Raw genomic sequence first — 18,798 nt, forward strand, 5'->3', positions numbered from 1 at the left:
TGGGCATCTTTGGTAAATGCCTTGAAGAGCCCATGAAGTACCAGGTGCTAGAGATCAAAACGATTCAGAAGTTGTCCCTGCCCTCAGGGAGCTCACAAACAACAGAGAAAAGAGGAGACTAGCGATTATAGCTCACAATAGGGCTAACTATGCTGTAAATAATGCTGTGGGCAAAGGAACCTTCTGAGTTCTCTAGTAGGGAGGAGACTGGGTGTACAGCCTTTATAGAGAAAAACATGTTCAGCGTCCCAAATCTGTTTTGCAGCAAACTCACCAAATGCACATATCAGCTTTATAAATAGCCTGCACACACTCACTATTAGCCAGCCTACAAAGGATGAGCACATTTGCATTTCATTCCTTCCTTTACACAGTTAAACTACATTGAAGAAGCTAGATATTTTTCCACTTACATAGCTGTGTTAACAAGCTAAGTTCAGACCAAGGAATGAGGGAGGGAGGCCAACAGAAAATGTGTAGCACCCACAATCTTTAATCTGCAACTATGTGTAGGTATTGCAATCAGTCTATTATTAGTCATTAGGCAGCTGGTTTGGTTGGAAACCAAGTTTATGAACAGAACTGCTATAGCCATAAAAAATTATTCCTCTGTGATTAAGGAGTACAATGAAAAGTGTTAAATAAATGCAAAGGAGATAGAGTACTTTCTGAAAGCCAATCTGTCTCGACTGGAGTTTAAAGGGGAAGCCAAGTGACTGAGAGTAGGTGGGGAAGAGTCAGAATTCACTAGGTGGTGGTGTTCCGACTTCTGTTCTCAGTCTCTGATGACACTCACTCAACAAGCTCTTCCCAAAAGGGCACAGGCAAAATAGGAAAAGTACCTCCGCAGTTCATTCATCACCTTGAACGCCTTCCCCATGTGGGCAGAGTTGACAGTGATGATCCTCTGGTTCTTCTCATCATCCCCAGCCTGAACCGGGGGCTGAGAGTTCGGCTTGATGCTGTGAACAGGAAGAGAGTGGGAGGGGAAAGAGAGGATCACATGTTGGTAAACCCAGTCACCCAGCTGCTACAACTCCGTGCATTTGCCCACCCACCAGAAGCATCTTTGTCAGCTTGTTCTCTTTGTCACAGACCCAGCAGGAAAAGAAAATGCGTTGGGTCAGCCATTTCTGCAGGATCTTCCAGTGCAAACTACATTCCTCTGGTGGAAGCTGGGTCCTAGCTCAGCTACTACCATCACGTGTGCGACTTTGTGGGATATCCTTATCCTCCATCCCCCATGCCCTAAAGGGGTGGAGGAGAAGGAGGGAGACAAAGTGACCACTCACTTCATAGGGAAATTTGTTCACTCAACAAAAATTTAATGGAGGCTACCATGTACCAGGCACTGTATTTAAATTTAAGGGAGGGGCACCTGGGTGGCTCAGACGGTTAAACGTCCGACTTCGGCTCAGGTCATGATCTCACGGTTTGTGAATTCGAGCCCCGCATCAGACTCTGTACTGACAGCTCAGAGTCTGGAGCCTGCTTCCGTTTCTGTGTCTCCCTCTCTCTCTGCCTCTTCCCCACTTGCGCTCTGCCTCTCTCTCTCTCTCTCTCTCTCTCTCTCTCAAATGTTAAAAAAAAAATTAAGGGAAACACAACAAACAAGGCACAGACACTGCTCTCACAAAGCTTACAGTTCGGTGTAGGAGAAAACGAAGTAAAAACCTAAACATCATATCCTATGTATCACGACTGGACATAAGTGCAGAGGATGGGCAACTACTCCGGGGCTGGCAGTATGAGGGGAAACTTTCCAGAAGCTGAGGGAGAGCAGAAATCCCAAGAAAGAGCAAAAGCAAGCAAAGTAAAAAGGAAAATGGAGAATATCCCAGCAGAGGAAAGAGTACATACACAAAGACCTGGAGTACAAGAGTCAAGTGAGTTCAGTAAAACTAGAAGAGAGTCTCAAGAGCAAAGCCTAGAAGACCGAGCAGTCCTGTAAGTGTCATATTAGCAAAGCCATGGAGCTTGGATTTTACTCTGAGACAATGAGAAGCCATTAAAGGGAGAGAGAAGTAGACAGGAACAGGTGAACACATCTGTCCTTAACAAAGATCACATTGCCTGCGGTATGGAAAACAATATAACAGGAATGAAAGCTTTTGGGAAAACAATCCCAGGGTAAGACAAGGGACTGTCATTATTATGAAAAGAAGAGCTATCCATGTGGGCTAAGTACGCAAGTGGTGACTTCCAAGTCATTCACAACCTCGAAGTCCTCTATACAGAAGACAAACACTCATATCCCTATGGATGCCAAGTAGGTGCCCAACAACTCCTAAGCAATATGTCTCAGCTTTATGTGGGGAGGAAAAAAAATTATCGAAAGAATGGTCAATGGTCAGTCAGTTAAACATCTGACTTCGGCCCAGGTCACGATCTCCCAGCTCCTGGGTTCAAGCTCTGCTTGGGGCTCTGTGCTGACAGTTCACAGCCTAGAGCCTGCTCCAGATTCTGCGTCTCCATCTCTCTCTGCCCCTCCCCCACTTACAATATCTCTCTCTCTCTCAAAATAAATAAACACTAAAAAAAATTTTTTTTAAAGAATACACAAAAATGGACTTCTTTTCCCAACCTAATGAAACTTTTCAGCTCCAAGGTCAAGTCCAGGACCTTGGAGTTACCTCTGTTCTGATAAGAAAACAGGACCTTCTCCATTTGTGTAGATTTGGAGACTCACAGTTCACTCCAACTCTCCAACTCTAGTTTAAAGACAGTTTGCTTTGCCTTTGCCTGGCGTGCCTCCTTCCACGCCACCACCTAGACTTGCAAACTGGCTTGAGAAAGGGACTTCTGTGGTTAAGAGAATGTTCCAGAGACCTGACAGTCTCTACAGATCTTACAGTGAGATTTGTAACTACTGGAACAATCAAATCACAACCACCATGCAAGACCTACAGTTTGTCTGACCATCACAGACTCCTCTTTTGGCCTTCCTTCCCCACCTTCAGTTCAGCATGCAAATATAAGCCACAGTCATCTGAACTTTGGGACTATTTGGATTCTGGGGGCAAAGAAGTTAATTGATCAGGCACAGGAATATAAATATCAAGAGATACACAAAGGCAGATGATTAGAATTATATGTTGTTGTTTTTTTAACGTTTATTTATTTTTGAGACAGAGAGAGACAGAGCATGAATGGGGGAGGGTCAGAGAGAGAGGGAGACACAGAATATGAAACAGGCTCCAGGCTCTGAGCTGTCAGCAGAGAGTCCGACGCGGAGCTGGAACTCACGGACCGCGAGATCATGACCTGAGCTGAAGTCGGACGCTCAACCGAGCCACCCAGGCGTCCTATAGAATTATGTGTTTAAGGAGGAAAAGAAAATCTCAAAACTGAAGATAAGATCAACATGAAAGAGCATCCCGGAAAGTTGAAAAACTTCATGTGAGAAATCCCACAAGTGTTATTTCTTTTAAAGTCAATGTTTTTCCTACTCCAAGCCAGAAGATCTTATTTTCTATTTTCTACTAGAAGTTTAACATTTTTGCTTTTGTTTTCTAAGTTTATTTATTTGACAGACAGAGTGTGTGAGCAGGGGAGGGGCAGAGAGAGAGAGGGAGACAGAGGATCCCAAGCAGGCTCTTCACTGTCAGCACGGAGCCCAACATTGGGCTCGATCTCATGAACAGTGAGATCATGACGTGAGCAGAAATCAAGAGTCTGACCCTTAACCCGCCCAGGTGCCCTACATTTTTGCTTTTGATTAATGGCCCTTATTTAATCTGATGTTGATTTTTATGTCCTGGTGTGAAATAGGGATTTAATTTTTTCCATATGTTCCATTTACTGAATACTTATTTTTCCCACTTACCTGTCATGCCACCTTAAGTCATGTCAAAGTTCCAAATATAGGGATCTATTCCTGGACTCTCTAAGCTATTCCATTGGTTGGTTTACCTGTCCCTATGCCAGTACCACATTATTTTTGTAACTTCATTATAAAGCTTGATATCTGACAGGGCAAGTCTTCAATCCAACTATTATGCTTCAAATGTGTCTTGACTATTCTTTCTTTATTCTTTCACACAAATTTTAGTATCAGCTTATTAAGTTCCATGACATATTATGAGATTTTGATAGCAACTGTAATGATTTATAGATCAATTAGTATAGAACTGATATCTTTTTGATATTATGTTTTCTGATCCATGAACATGGAATATCTCTCTCCACTTATTTAATCGTCTTTAATGTCAAACTTTTATATTTTTCTTAATGAAGACTTTATACATTTGATTAAATTTATTAAGTACTCTAGGGCTTTTGTTGCTGTTTTACAATAGCAATGGTGTCTTTTATGAATTTTATTTTCTGATTGCTATGGTTTATAAAATGCAATTGATTTTTGCAAATTACTAAACAGCCACCTTACCAAATGTTCCTATTATTTCTATATTTGAAGAGTCGATAAAGTGTTCTATGTAAACAGTCAAATTAACCTGCATATAATGCCAGAGGGTTTTTTCTCCCCCTCCTTTCCAATTCTTAGGTGTCTAATTTTTTTTTTGAAAGAAATTTTGCACTGGCTAGGATAGCCACACAATGTTGAATAGAAAATGTGCTAACAACGTGGATGGAACTGGAGAGTGTGATGCTAAGTGAAATAAGCCATACAGAGAAAGACAGATACCATATGGTTTCACTCTTATGTGGATCCTGAGAAACATAACAGAAACCCATGGGGGAGGGGAAGGAAAAAAAAAAAAAAAAAGAGGTTAGAGTGGGAGAGAGCCAAAGCATTAGAGACTGTTAAAAACTGAGAACAAACTGAGGGTTGATGGGGGGTGGGAGGGAGGGCAGGGTGGGTGATGGGTATTGAGGAGGGCACCTTTTGGGATGAGCACTGGGTGTTGTATGGAAACCAATTTGACAGTAAATTTCATATATTAAAAAATAAAAAAAAATAAAAAAAAAAAAAAAAAAAAAGGGCCTTTGGCCCCTGAAAAAAAAAAAAAGAAAATGTGCTAACAAATATTCTCGTTGTCTTTCTGATTTTAAAGATGATGTTTTTAATGTTTCTCTATTGTGTATGTTTGTTGTAAAATTTTTATAGATAACCTTAATCAAATTGAGAAAATTCCCTTGCATTTTATTGCTTTTTAATCATAAAACTATACTGAATTTATCAAATATTTTTGTGAATCTAATGAAGTGATCACATGGATTTTTCCCTTTAACCTTTTAATGTGGTAAATGATACTAATATATTTTCTAAAATTAAACCATATCTGCATTTCTGGGATAAATCTAGAAACTGTAAAAAAGACTGCATAAATATTCACCATAAATGCTATCTTCAAACTATAAAGAGCCTTAAAAGCCAAGGGAAAAAATATATAATATGATATTGACCAGAGAACCACTGAAGGGTTCTGACAGGGAACTAATAAGATTAGAGCTCCTAAAAGCCCAGTGGACAGACAGATTCAGTTCCATTTCACATATATGGAGATGTAGAATAAACACAGCCATTTTAGAAGCAGTGACAATAATCTCCAGTGTGACTAATGGGCAGGAAGGCTTGCTCTTCCTTGTTGTGTTGCTTTTGCACTTTCCAGTGTGTCAAAATGGTCCAATGAATCAGTCCTGTTAATACAATGTTGTGTTTACCAAAAGGTCTCAAACATAGATTATCTATTCAAAGGATTAAAGCTCAACAAAATGCAATTCATACCAAAGCCTCCCTGAAAGAAGTGACTTGGTGATGCCCACCGGGCTGGTTAGGGAAAGGACATCTGGTCTTCCCACTATATCTGGAGCCCTTCCCACCCTTGATACAGGGGCAAGGCTTGACATCAGACAGATCCTAAGGTCTCTTTCTTCCCCTGCTCTGCAGCTCTGTGATGACATGGGAACTCTGAAGTAGAGTCTAGATCTCTGCTTTCTGGAAGGTACAAGCTTCGTGGCAACTCAGTGACCTTCCAAGGAACAGGAAAGTGAGGAAAGAGAGAAGGTGAGTGCTCAGCGAAGTTAAGAATCTTGTACAAGATCACAGAGATAATAAGTTATAAAGATGGAAGCTGAGTTCAGGTGTCCCTGACTTGAATCAACCCAAGCTATTTTCACCAGAGTCCACACCCTCCAGCAGGATAGAATATACATATATACAAGCGTGCAAACACACATCTCAACCTAGGGTCACATGGCTCAGGCAGAGATACTAAATATCCCCATTCCCTCCCCCAAATCTTTCTCCCTCCATACATACCAAGTCTTAATTAGTTAGTCCCTATACACAGCCCACTCCCACTCTCTAAAGGCCCCAATGTGCTCAGTTCTTTATGATAGACACGGCTGGTGGATCCCCCTCCCCACCTGTGAAACACAGACCACACAGAGGTATATTCCCACTCTCATGTCCATGTTCAGTGTCTATAAAATCATACTTTTCACTCTACCCAGACCCAGCCAAAATTAGACACACACACACACACACACACGCACGTTTCTCTAGGCAGATTCAATCACAAAATGTTTTCTCCTGAAGTTTTTATTAGCAAATGCCCTTACTCTAAGCACAAACTGTTTGATTTCTCCAAGAGCAAAGAATGGCTCCAAACTTGACCATCCCTTAAGTTTCAGCCTCTATTGACTCTTTTTTTTTCAATATATGAAGTTTATTGTCAAATTGGTTTCCATACAACACCCAGTGCTCATTCCAAAAGGTGCCCTCCTCAATACCCATCACCCACCCTCCCCACCCTCCCACCCCCCATCAACCCTCAGTTTGTTCTCAGTTTTTAAGAGTCTCTTATGCTTTGGCTCTCTCCCACTCTAACCTCTTTTTTTTTTTCCTTCCCCTCCCCCATGGGTTTCTGTTAAGTTTCCCAGGATCCACATAAGAGTGAAAACATATGGTATCTGTCTTTCTCTGTATAAGCCTCTATTGACTCTTAAATACTGAGAACAAACTGAGGGTTGAAGGGGGGTGGGGGAGAGGGGGAAGTGGGTGATGGGCATTGAGGAGTGCACTTGTTGGGATGAGCACTGGGTGCTGTATGGAAACCAATTTGACAATAAATTATATTTTAAAAAAGTTTCAGTCTCTATTAAAACCATACCAGGTTTCAAGAACTTCCAGCCAGTCCAAATGAGGTAAGTGAGACTTCCAGGTTTCACGATATGGCAAGAGGCATAAAGCCTACCAAATTCCCTCCATAGTTGATATTAATTTATATATGCCCCTTCCACCAGACCTCAACCTCTGGCTACTTAACAAAGGAGCATTCATTTGTGCTGAGATGCTCAGAGTTTCAATAACATTCAAGTTGAGCCATATCTAAGATTTAAATATATCAACAACAGTAGACATGGTGAGAAAGTACTGGCCAGGCAGAATCTTTGCTGTTTCCTATAGAATTAGACAGAAATAGTCATCAAAGCCATTTTCCACTTAAGCTGCAGCAGAATAAGACAAGTCAACTTTGTCAAATAAGACAAGTCACTACAAATCTGGCTTAAAATTAAATAAATCTTACACACTGTCCTGTTAGTAGTAAACATACCTCCATGAACCACCACTGCTGCCATGGTGAACACAGGGAAGTGAGTAATTCCATGTTGCTGCTGTTGAAAGGCCAACAACCCCTTCAATAAATAGCCCAGAGAAAGAGAGTATTGCAAGATGGCTCAGACTTAATTCACATTCTCACTGATGCCATTTAAGAAGTCATACATATGAGGGGTGCCTGAGTGGTTCAGTTGGTTAAATCTCTGACTCTTGATCTTAGTTCAGGTCATGATCTCATGGTTTGTGAATTCGAACCCCACTTCCGGCTCCTTCCCAACAGCATGGAGCCTGCTTAAGATTCTGTCTCTCCCTTTCTCTACCCCTCTCCCCACCTCTCCCTCACTCTCAAAAGAAACAAACTTGAAAAAAAAAAGTCACACATATGAGACAGTCAAGACTCATAACCCTAAGAAGGATGAACATAGCTGTCCCTTCCTTCCTGGGTTCTCCCATTCTCTTTTCCCTTGGGCTAGCCTGTGACAGTGGCCTCTCCCATGTCTCCTACTACAGTGGCTATCCCCCATTCTGGATGCCCTCCCTCCAAGTACTTCCTGCACACTATTGCAGCATTAATCCCTAAAAGGTCATTCTGATCACATCTTTCAGATTCTCACTGCCCACAGATTTCTTCAGGGGTCATGAGGACTGTAGGCTAGAGGCTCAGTCAGAGCCACCTGCTTCCATTTATTCTGTGTATTGTGTGTCCATGTAGAATTTTCTTTCAAAGAACTATAGAGCTAAAAACCTGAAACATTACCAGACTATAGGATAAAGTCATGGTACCTTGCTTAGTATTCAAGGTCCTCCTTGACCTGGACTGAATCTAAATCCCAGCCCTATCTCTTCCTCAAATATTTACTGAGAACCTGTTTTCTACTGAGCAGATGAAATTATTCACTATAGACAGATTCTGCCTTCCTTTTCTTCTATCACAATCTAAATACCTGTTCTTTCAGGACCAATTAAGGTTGCCTCTTCTATGAAGTCCTCTGTATACTTCAGTCCTAAGTGATCTCTGTCTTCCTAAATTCCTCAAATATTTCTGTCCTATAACTGAACTGGCATATAGATTTGATTATGTTTTCATGGTACCTATCTAACAACCCACTCCTCTCCTACTAGATGCAACATACCTGGTGGACAAGGAACATGGGTCTTTACATGGCTTAGCCTGCCCAGCATAGGGCCACACCCACAGCAGGCCCCCATCCCATGTTTGTCATCAATGAACTCTGACCTGAAAACCCTTCACTTGTCCCTACAAACTGATAAACAGTAGAGCAGAGTGGAAGAGTCTGCCTCAACCAATGACTCAAAGCCTAACCATTTATTTTTTTAAGTTTTTTTATTTATTTATTAGAATCCCAAGCAGGCTCCACACTGTCAGTGCAGAGCCTGATGTGGGGCTTGAACTCAAGAACCATAAGATCATGATCTGAGCTAAAACCAAGAGTCAGATGCTTAACTGACTGAGCCACGCAAGAGCTCTCTCCCCACCCCTTTTTTTCCCCCAGCCTAATAACTTAAAAAAGTGAATGTGGGATAGGTTTTCAGAGTTAAAATATAAATCAATACACACAAAATGTTACAGAAGTTCTAAATAAAAATAGAGAAGTTTTAAATAACAAGCCCTCTCAGCACACCACCTCCCACAGCCATTTCTCCTGCCCTCCCTTGTCCTCTAAATTCTACATACCCAAAGTCTATTTTGACTCCCTCACATTTTGCACAGTAACTCATACTCAGCCTATGCAATACTGATGCCCTCCACCCTCCCTACTCTTCCTCAAGCCTACTGTTCTTTCTGTATCCTCTATCTCAGAGGCAAAACCAACCGCCCACTCACCTATCCAAAGCAGAAAGTGGGATGTCATCCTTGATATGCTCTTCCCATTTTCACCCCCCTCCCATACAACCCCAAGTGCTCCTTTAATCTCTCTCCACTCCATTCCCTTCTCACAGTCATAATCCCCTTCCTGCCTTGTATACAACCATATCCTCCTCCCTGACTCCAGAGTGACATTTAGAGAATATTAGTAAGAGCAAAGGATGTTCTATGTGAAACCTCTCACTGGTTCCTCACTGCGTCCAGAATAAATCTCAGAGACCTCTCCTGGCCCTTTATAACCCCATCATTGCCCTGAAGACTTCTTGCTACTACAGTACTGAAATACTTGCACCTAAATACACCAGGCTCTTTTGCCCCACCCCACTCATTTCTACCAGCCCTTCAAGCCTTCATGCTGGAAGTCTTCCCTAGCATCTTCCACTACCCACGAGATTAACTTCCCTTCTTCTGTGTTCCCACAGTACTCTGTGCTTCCTTCCATATAAATTGTAATTACCTCTTACTTTTCTGTCTCCCCCACAGTGGGGGGGAGTGCTGTTAAATGTTTAACAGTTGGTTGCGAGGGAGAGAGCCCTGATTTGTAACATTTGCCAATTTCCATGGTGTAAATACTCCCACCATGTCAGATTTCAAGCTACCAACATGTTGTCACTGAGCATGTGGAATTGGAAAAAGATGTGCAGCAGCACACCATTATACCCCTACACAGTATTTCCATTATAAAGACACAAGAGTCATAATCTAAAAGGCATAGACCACAGTAAAATCATTGATTTGGGGGTATTCATTATTCTTGTCTATAATTTATTATTAAGTTATATAATTTATTTTTAGCAAAGAGCATATTTAATAGAATGACTCACAATATTCCTGACAATTTAACAAGCAGCTCTTTCAAATGGGTAAGTGCTGGCTCCAGCACATTGCTGCCAACCTTAGACTTTAAGCTCCCTGAGAACCAGGATGCTATCTAATTTCCCTCTGCATTCTGGACTTCTGGTACATGGCAGGTGCTCAATAAATAATCAGTGAGTAAATGATTAGATAGGTAAGTAAATAAGGTGTAACTAGCAACTATTCCATCTTTCCTCACTTCTCCTCATTAAAATAATTATGGCTTTGTGTGTCTCAACTCCCCCTCCTTGTACTCCCTAAGAAGGGAGGGTTCTTTCTTAGCCAGTCTAGTCCTCTGTGTTGGTCATACAGAATAAAGAGGATGCAGGGAGAGAGAAAGGCATCATCAACTAGAGAAGAGGGAAGGAAGCAAGAGGGGATGTTACTTAGTGTGTCAGTTCTTAGGCTCTTTCCATTGCTGAGGAAACTTCATGCAAGGAATGGAAAGGAGAACACTTCTAGAGAAAGCACGTGGGCAGGGTAGGAGACGGAAAAGCCTCAGAGCAGGCTGACTATGCAGAAGTGTTTGGGGGATCTGCCAAGTTAGGAGCTCCAGGGCACCCAGGGTATGAGAGAGTGTGGAGGAGAAGAAAGGAAAACCAAGAAATGCTGCTGAGGCTTAGGAACTGCCATCCCCTCTAAAAGCCTTCAAGAGATGCAAATAAAGTTCAGGGAGAGTGGGCTAATGGTGGGCCACATACAAAGAGCCCAAGCACATCATGTTCAAGCTACAGATGACAGAGAATAAAGAGAAGCAAAGTCACCTCAGGAAGGCAAAACAACTCTGAGACAGAGTAAGACTACGATGAATATGCTAAAATCCCTCAACAAAGCAAGTGTCGTTTAGAAAGGGAAACTGGAAAACAAGAATCAGACAGAGACAGCCCCTTGTCCAGCTCAGGGCACACTATCTAGGAAAGAGATAACTTAATCATCATGGTCTGACCTGGTTCAGCTTCAGGCCAGATCCTTGTGGTAAAGCTTGAAACCTATAAATATTTGAATGCCATAACTCAGTCCCTAGCTCACCATGCAGCCTTTGGTAATTGTGGCCTCCCCCATGATCCTCCTTCAGGAATCAAGAATGTGGTAACAGGTCTTCAGGAACATCCAGAGCACTCTTCACTGAAAATTAATAAAGTGCCTTTCTGATTGTTGTACTTTGGGTTCTCATGAGTTCATCAGCATGACTGTGCTTCTCCAAGTGTGGGCAGCAGTGGGACAGTGACAGAATAGGGTTTCTCTACCTACAGGACTCTGAGCAAACTACAGAGATAGCGTGTATCCCAATCCTGAAGTTCAAGGTCAAAATGACCAAATTCAAGTTTCTACTTTTGGGTTAACAGAGGACCTGTCACTTGAAGATGGCTGGGCAGCAGGATCCAGGACTAGATGGTACAGTCCTGTCATCAAGAAACACCACCCACACACAGGCTACCACAAAGCCCCATATTCTTCATACCTTTTCAGTGGTGCCACCTGAGTTCACGGCATTAGGCTGAGCCCTTGCAAGGCCCACATGCACACATGGAAGATGTTCATCAGTAAGCTATAGCTCCTGGCTAAGAGTTAATAACAGCATTTACCGAAAGCTGATAGTACGTTAAAGCACTTTGCCTCCATGATCTCATTTTATCTTCAGAACCTCCCTATTATCCCCAGAAGCACTGAGATAAAACTCGTCTGGAAGTCCCAGGTAACTACTGAATGGAGAATTGACACTCAAACCCAGGTCTATCTGATCTGATCTGGCCTATGTTCTTAATAGCAATATTCAATGACTTGGGACAATGTCCACAGCCTACTGGGCCAAGGGAGCTCAATCCTTCTGTCTCACTCCTTGAGGCTCTTCACTGTACAGCCAAACCAGGCCAAATGAAAAAGACTGAACCCTCTAGGACCTGTGACATTGCACTACTTTACTCCGCTGACTGTGGGGAAACTTCAGCGTATATTACAGTTGATATTATTATTAACTGTAGTGACTTCACATAAGTCCATTGTGATTGGTCAAAGCTGGGGAGCAGCTCTGCCATTCCTATGATGTGCTCCTTGGTCAACAAGCTCAAGAACAAGTATGTTGCTAATCACAGTCCTAAGAGCCCAGCTCACAGTTTTCTTCATAACCTGGAGTGGGGGAGGGGCAGGGGAATCTTTTAAGTGGGCTGTGAAAAAATGTAAAACACAAGAGAAGCACTTGTGTTCAGATAGACAGAATGACACAAGGAGAGAGGGAGGCTAAAAGAAAACACAACCCTTGTTATGTGGCATTTCGAGAGCCAAGCTTCTATTTGGGTTGAACAGAAGAGCAGAGCTCTTCCAAGTGTAGAGTCTTGATAAAAGCTTCAACAGACTTTGCTAAGTTAAAAAGAAAAGTCCAGGAAAGTTGTGCTGGAAGTTTGAAAATCCTTATAAATGATTTTAAAAAGTTACAGAATTTCCAGCTTAAGAACAACTGAACTTATTTAATAGGAAAAAAACTAAGAATAAAGCATGTTCAAGTTATTTTTTATTATGGTTTATTAATATTCTTTTCAGGCTAACCTAGTTTTAGGGTTCATCCAGCAATTGAAGAGAATTAGGTCACTTCTACAATGGCAAATTTCATCAAATAAAGCACTTGCTTTAGAAAACTATCCCCAAAAATGTTCCTGTCTACATGTGTCTGAACATTCTAAAACCTAACAAGCAAAGTCCTGAAAACCCAAATCTGGGTATGGGGAAATCAAGTGGCTTCAGTGACTTTGTTTTTTACAGTTAAAAACCTTACTTCACCAACAAATATTTCCAAAATGGAAAATTTGGTTTCAATTATCATGGTTGAAATGCACATCTGCTTCAGGCAGCAGTGATGCCCAAAATTTTCTACAAGTTTCTATCCATGACTACTAGTAGTGGGAGAGGACTCAAGGAATGCTGTGGGAAGAGAGAAAAGACAAGGGTATTCAATACTTGCCTCTTCTCTGGGGGGGGGGGGGGTGTCTTGCTAGTATCTTACCTGGCAATGCCAGTCTCAGCATTTAAAGAATTATCAGCTAAGTCATGTCTTCTCAAAAAATATGATCTGTTCGTGGATCAAGGGTGAAAAAAATCTCTTCTGGTTCTGAAGTTCCCTGAGAAGGAGCAGGCTCTCTTTCATAAGGATGAGCCGTTCTCCTGTGAACTGCTCCCACAAATTCATGGCAGAGTGCTGGGTGCATGGTGCCCCTCTCAAGCAGGTACACACCAGTGCTTCTGATGAAGAAAACCACAATTTTAGGAAAAATGGACAACTGGTTTCCCCTTTGTATTATGCCTCTTCCGAAAGTTGTTCTCTGCAAATCTTGCAGATATATCAGACACTGAGCCTGGAAAAAAAATTTTTTTGAAGATTTTATTTTTAAGTAATCTCTACATCCAACGTAGGGCTCGAACTCACAACCCTGAGATCAAGAATTACATACTTTATCAACTGAGCCAGCCAGACATCCCTGGAAAAAATTTTTTTAAACTGTAGCAATATACATAACATGAAATTGTCCATTTTAACCACTTTTAAGGATACAGTCAGTGACATTAAATACATTCATGTTGTTGTGCAACCATCACCAACACATACGTTTCCAGAGTATAATAAGGCTGATCGGCCCACAAGACTGATTTCCAGAACTGAAATAAAATCCTAAGAGCAAGAGCAACTGCCATTTTCAATGTCTATCTGCTCTACAAGCACACATACCCATACATACACACAATTTATCACTGTAGTAGTTGAAAGCCAGAGACCCTTTCCCTTCATAAAACAGAATGCAGAGTCATCTTCCTGTGACTGATCAAGAAACAGTGGTTCTTCACAAAGGGAGATGGGAATCTCAGCATCAGCAGGTCCCTTAGGGAGCTGGAGAGCTTGGGGGATACAGCAAAGGTGTGTGCAAACTCATATGTTCTTCTTGAGATTTTGACTGAACACAAGTGTATCTGGTTCATAGTTCCAAACCACTAAAGGCATCTAGATGCCACAGGAAGTCTATAAAAAGGAGGATTAAGGTAGGTGTTGGTGAAAACTAGCAGAGGAAATGCCAAGCCCCGTGTGGTATCTCACTATGAGGAGATGGATGGTTCAGGTAGAAGCAAGAGAAGGATCCTGATAAGCTCTCCCCAGTTTTCTCATGGGAAAAGTCCCACATAGGCTGCTTTAGATGATAAACATAGAAAGTCCTTAAAACAAGCTTTGGTTAGTATCCCAGCACGAGTCATGGGGTACACCAGGGCAATAGATGAACACCAAAGATAAAACAACGACTATTTACCTAGTACCTACTCTGTGCCACACACATTTTACTAGATGCTTTATATATATATTACCTCATTTGATCCTCACAAAAACTCTATGAGGTACAGATACTGTTATTACTCCCTTTATACCAAAAAGAAAAATTATCTATGACTAAATGTGACACACTCAAGGTCACACAGTTCATAAAGGAGATTCACTGCAAGGCCTGTGTTACTCTAAATCCCAGGCTTTCAATTAATAGCCTTTTAAGGGAGAAGTTATTTTCATACCCTCATGGCAAAGAAAGAAAATTGTTCAGTAGAAATCTCTTGGCTGAAAAAATCTTAATGCTTAAAAACAGCCAATTAAGCTTCAGCAGGTTAAGTGCGGAACAAGCACACATTCAGGATTCCTCCAGTTGCTGGAGGTTTGACATGTGATCCTAGGCTAGTCACTCAGCTTCTCCAACCCTGGTTTTCCCAGGGAACTTGTAAAACCAGGCTACTTCCCCTGTTCTCGGCCTACAAAAGCATTCCATAGGGTCAATGACCCGTGCTGAGATAATAAGGCTGATAGCCAAAGATGAACCTATTGGCCAAAGGTTTCAATCTCTTCTCTCACCAAGTTTCCTCTTAGTTATCACTGCTTCCCACAAAAGTTATCAGTTCATCACCAAACAATTAGGCAGCACCTACTATGCATGCAGCCACACAGCGATGAGTGAGGAGTGTTCAGAGTGGCACCATCCTTACCCCCTGAAGACATGTCTCTGAGTCTGGGGGCTTGTAAGACACATGAAACAAAAGCACAAAAAGATCTGGTGGGTGGGCCTATTATTCTGTATCCAACTATGGACACAAACCTGAGGTACTGGAATTCAGAAGAACATCACCCGGGACTAGAAAAGCTGAGGTTTCCAACACAAAATAGGAATTTAAAACAGCCTTGTTAGAGGGATAACTTTAGGAAAAGAAGATGGGAAAAGGCATTCCAGGCAAAAGGAACACCAGGAGCTAAGGATGTGGGGCTGGATGGAGCAGTATACAGGATGTATGGTTACAAAACAGACCAAAAGATTGCTTGGTGGGGGTATGGGTAAGCAGAGCAAATGCAGACTGAGCCAGATTTCAGGGGACTTGAATGCCTGACATGGTGAGCTGGACATGAAGTGGAAACAAACAGTAGTGAGCTGGGTGACATGGTGAACCTTGGAAGCTGCTCAATTTGTATTTCTTGACTACTCTCTGCCTCCAGTAGGGGAAAGACAAAAGAACATGTGCAAAAAGCAGGTGTTATAAAGCCCAGGACATCAGCCTTCCCAGCAGAGAGGCACCAGAGCATCGAAGAACAAGAGATCTCCTAGAGGGCAAAGACTCATTACATTTCTGAAAACAGAAGATGCCCAAAAATGCTCAGGAAGCAGTACCCTGATCAGCTACTGCTAGTCTCACAAGGACCCTTCAGCCCCCACACACCACCAGTCAAGCAAATGAGCCTGATCCAGAACCTCTAAACCACGATTCACCTCGCCCCTGCCCTTCTACTAACTATCACACCAACAGAAGGTGAGGACACTACCCACCTCTGCTCCCAGCCTAGGAAACAGGCCTCCGGATGCTCTGTTGCCCAGCAGGCCACACAGAGTCCAACACTAAGCCCCTGTTGCAAAAACCGCTGAGGGAGAAGCTGCATCAGCAGCACACTCAGACTAAAAAGTCCCAGACTCTTCCTGCGGGAGTCACATGGAGAAATGCAGTCCCTGGGGCCTCTTCAGACAGGAAGACACCCAACAATCATGCCAATTTTAACAGGGTCTAGAGATGTTTAATGGCATCATTCTGCCCCATGAGATGCACCAGTGGAGACAATACGTGCAAAAGAAAGTGTTTATTGAGGTACAAACCAGTGCTGAGTTAGATGAACCTGTTACCATTCAACCAGCCAGTTATCATCTGCATCAAACCTGCAACTCAAAGCAGCACTCCCCCCACCCCCGCAATGGTGCACTGCCACACCTCACCCCTCCCTGCCTAATGCTCCATGCTGTCTCCTCATCTCAGGAAAAATGGCAAGCCTTGTTCTCTACCAGCCGCAGACCCACAGAACCAAAAAGCTGACACAACAGGAGGAGACGTTTTAGCACAGAAGAATGACCCACCCCCGCACTGCATAGAGTACCTCTGAAATAAAAGAATCAGATCCTCAGATAATAGTTTAAAATGCATATATGCACGTGCCTGCCAGAAAATAAACTCTCACTAGTTACATCCAGCTCAACAGAGGTACTTAAATTCCCTTCTGTTTATTCCTATTTCATAAGGAACCCCTGATGGACAGAGCAAGAGTTCCTCTAAAGCACATACCTTCCAGTATCATTCAAAAACTTTTCAATGAAAATGAACATCAGTTCAGACCAAGTATCATCTGAAGGGTTTCTCTCCTTCTTATTTGAACTTGTGTGTGCATATAGGCACACACGCGCACACATACACACACACACACACACACACACACACCTTTTTAGAATAGACAGGAGCGTGGTATGCTAGCTAAAGATTTGAGCACTTCAGTGTGAAAATGTAAGCACCCCATGCCAGGCCAGCCCGCTGTGACATCAGAAACCCCCCACCAAAGAAAAACCACCCCTGGAAAGTAGTCAAGAAAGGGAAACGCCTCCTTGAAAGAGCCTGAGAAAGACAATCCTGATTCAGCCCATGCTGAAACTATACCCGAACACCACCAGGAAGTCCCTTCTTTCAGGGTGCTCCACTGCCCAGCAAACCCAGACCTGCCTTTGCGGAAGCCAGATCTCTGGAAAAGGGGGCTTCCCTGCTCTGACTCTGCTGTCTGCCCGGATCCATCGGCAGGGAGGTCTTCCGACCCAGCCTAGCCAATGCAGATACAAAAGCTAGTAGCTGCACCACAAGCATACGTGTATACACACACACACACACACACACACACACACACACACACACACACACACACATTTAATACATACGTACCTTTCACCCTCCATTGTGCGAGGCCCAGCGGGGGTGGTAGCCGCTGAACTGTGCATGCACCCGGAGATCGTAGCTCTGTTCTCGGTTCTCCCAGCCAACCAACAGGAGATCTGATCAGCAACAGTGATTCAGCATGGCTGCAAATGAAGCCTCCTCCCTCTCGATCCTCCTTCCTCTGACTTACTCCCAGCAGCTTCTACCGCAGAAGCGGCAGCAGCAGAAAATGTCTTACCCAGAGCTCCCTGCAGCCCTTTCAGCTGCTAAACGCAGCAACCCATTTGCTCCCCCTCCCCCGCAGGCTCGCTGCTGCTCCTCCGTCTCCTAGGAACAGCGCAGCTCCAGCGGCCCAAGTGCGGTGCCACCTTTCCAGCTGCCTCCACATCTGCCTAGGCATCCCCAGCTCTGGAGACTAGCTCACCCCGGGGGCTCCCATCTCCTGTGCCTACGCTGCAAAGGTTCAGGCAGTTCCTCACCAGCCCAAGAAACACTGGCCCCCGCCCTCCAACCCCACCCCTGCCCCCATAGGCTACAAGTCCGTCAGCCCGGCCGGATTGCTGGAATGAGGAGGCCCCTCTGTGGCTTGCAGTGGAGTATATCCACCTGGGGAAATCAGCTTATAGGTCACAGCTCACGTTCTGATTCCTCCTCACAAAATCTACAGTAGTTCTGACAGTCGGACAGATGGAGAGAAATTAGGGGGGAAAGAGTCTGATAGCTCTGAGAATGTGGAGAGAAATTTTATAAAGGGAACAGTAGACATAGGTGAAATGGAAACCAACCCTATTTTGCCTCCAGGGGCCAAAGATGACTGCAGTGAAGCCATCAAAATGAACACTGCACATGTTGATTTCCCTACAGGGTACTGAATGACCACAAATTTCATTGCACAACACTGAAGTATCTGCCCAAAGCACTGAAATTTAAATGAAACTGTGGCTCCAACTAGTCAGTCTCACTGAACCCCCATCTCCAGCCAAAGATCGCCTGTACCCTGTAATCTCCAGCTGCTGAGCTTCAATTTAGACTTTCTTAACTCTAAAACATCATCTTGGGAAGGCAGAAGGGCAGTCTGTGTCTCCTAGCCACAGCCAAGAGGCTTAATGGAAATTGAGGCAAACTGCCACTACTGATTGGTTAGCCACAGAAATGGGTTCAGAAGCTTCCTTAATGCCTCAGAAAAATCATACTTGAGCATCTCTGTTCTAAAGCATACATGAGCATCTCTATTGGCAAACCATCCAGGTCAAACCTAGGCTTTTCAGGATCTATG

At 43.2% G+C, this 18,798-nt stretch overlaps 1 protein-coding gene across 8 annotated transcripts in view; it reads right to left on the minus strand.

Annotated features, from left to right (window-relative positions):
* KLHL3 (kelch like family member 3) overlaps window positions 1-18,798 on the minus strand; it is a 280,869-nt gene that overhangs the window by 100,403 nt on the left and 161,668 nt on the right. For 4 of the 8 annotated variants that reach the window (XM_042936026.1, XM_042936017.1, XM_042936081.1 and 1 more), the window contains one exon: window positions 843-962. In XM_042936026.1, the coding sequence (XP_042791960.1) occupies window positions 843-880 (38 nt within the window). In that variant the 5' untranslated portion in view covers window positions 881-962. Of the gene's footprint in view, window positions 1-842; window positions 963-11,730; window positions 12,177-17,528; window positions 17,588-18,798 lie in introns of those variants that run through there. The other 4 variants (XM_042936010.1, XM_042936006.1, XM_042936071.1 and 1 more) reach the window with 3 other exon arrangements.

The sequence above is a fragment of the Panthera leo genome, chromosome A1 (genome assembly GCF_018350215.1).
Source record: "Panthera leo isolate Ple1 chromosome A1, P.leo_Ple1_pat1.1, whole genome shotgun sequence".
In the NCBI taxonomy this organism is placed as follows: domain Eukaryota; kingdom Metazoa; phylum Chordata; class Mammalia; order Carnivora; family Felidae; genus Panthera; species Panthera leo.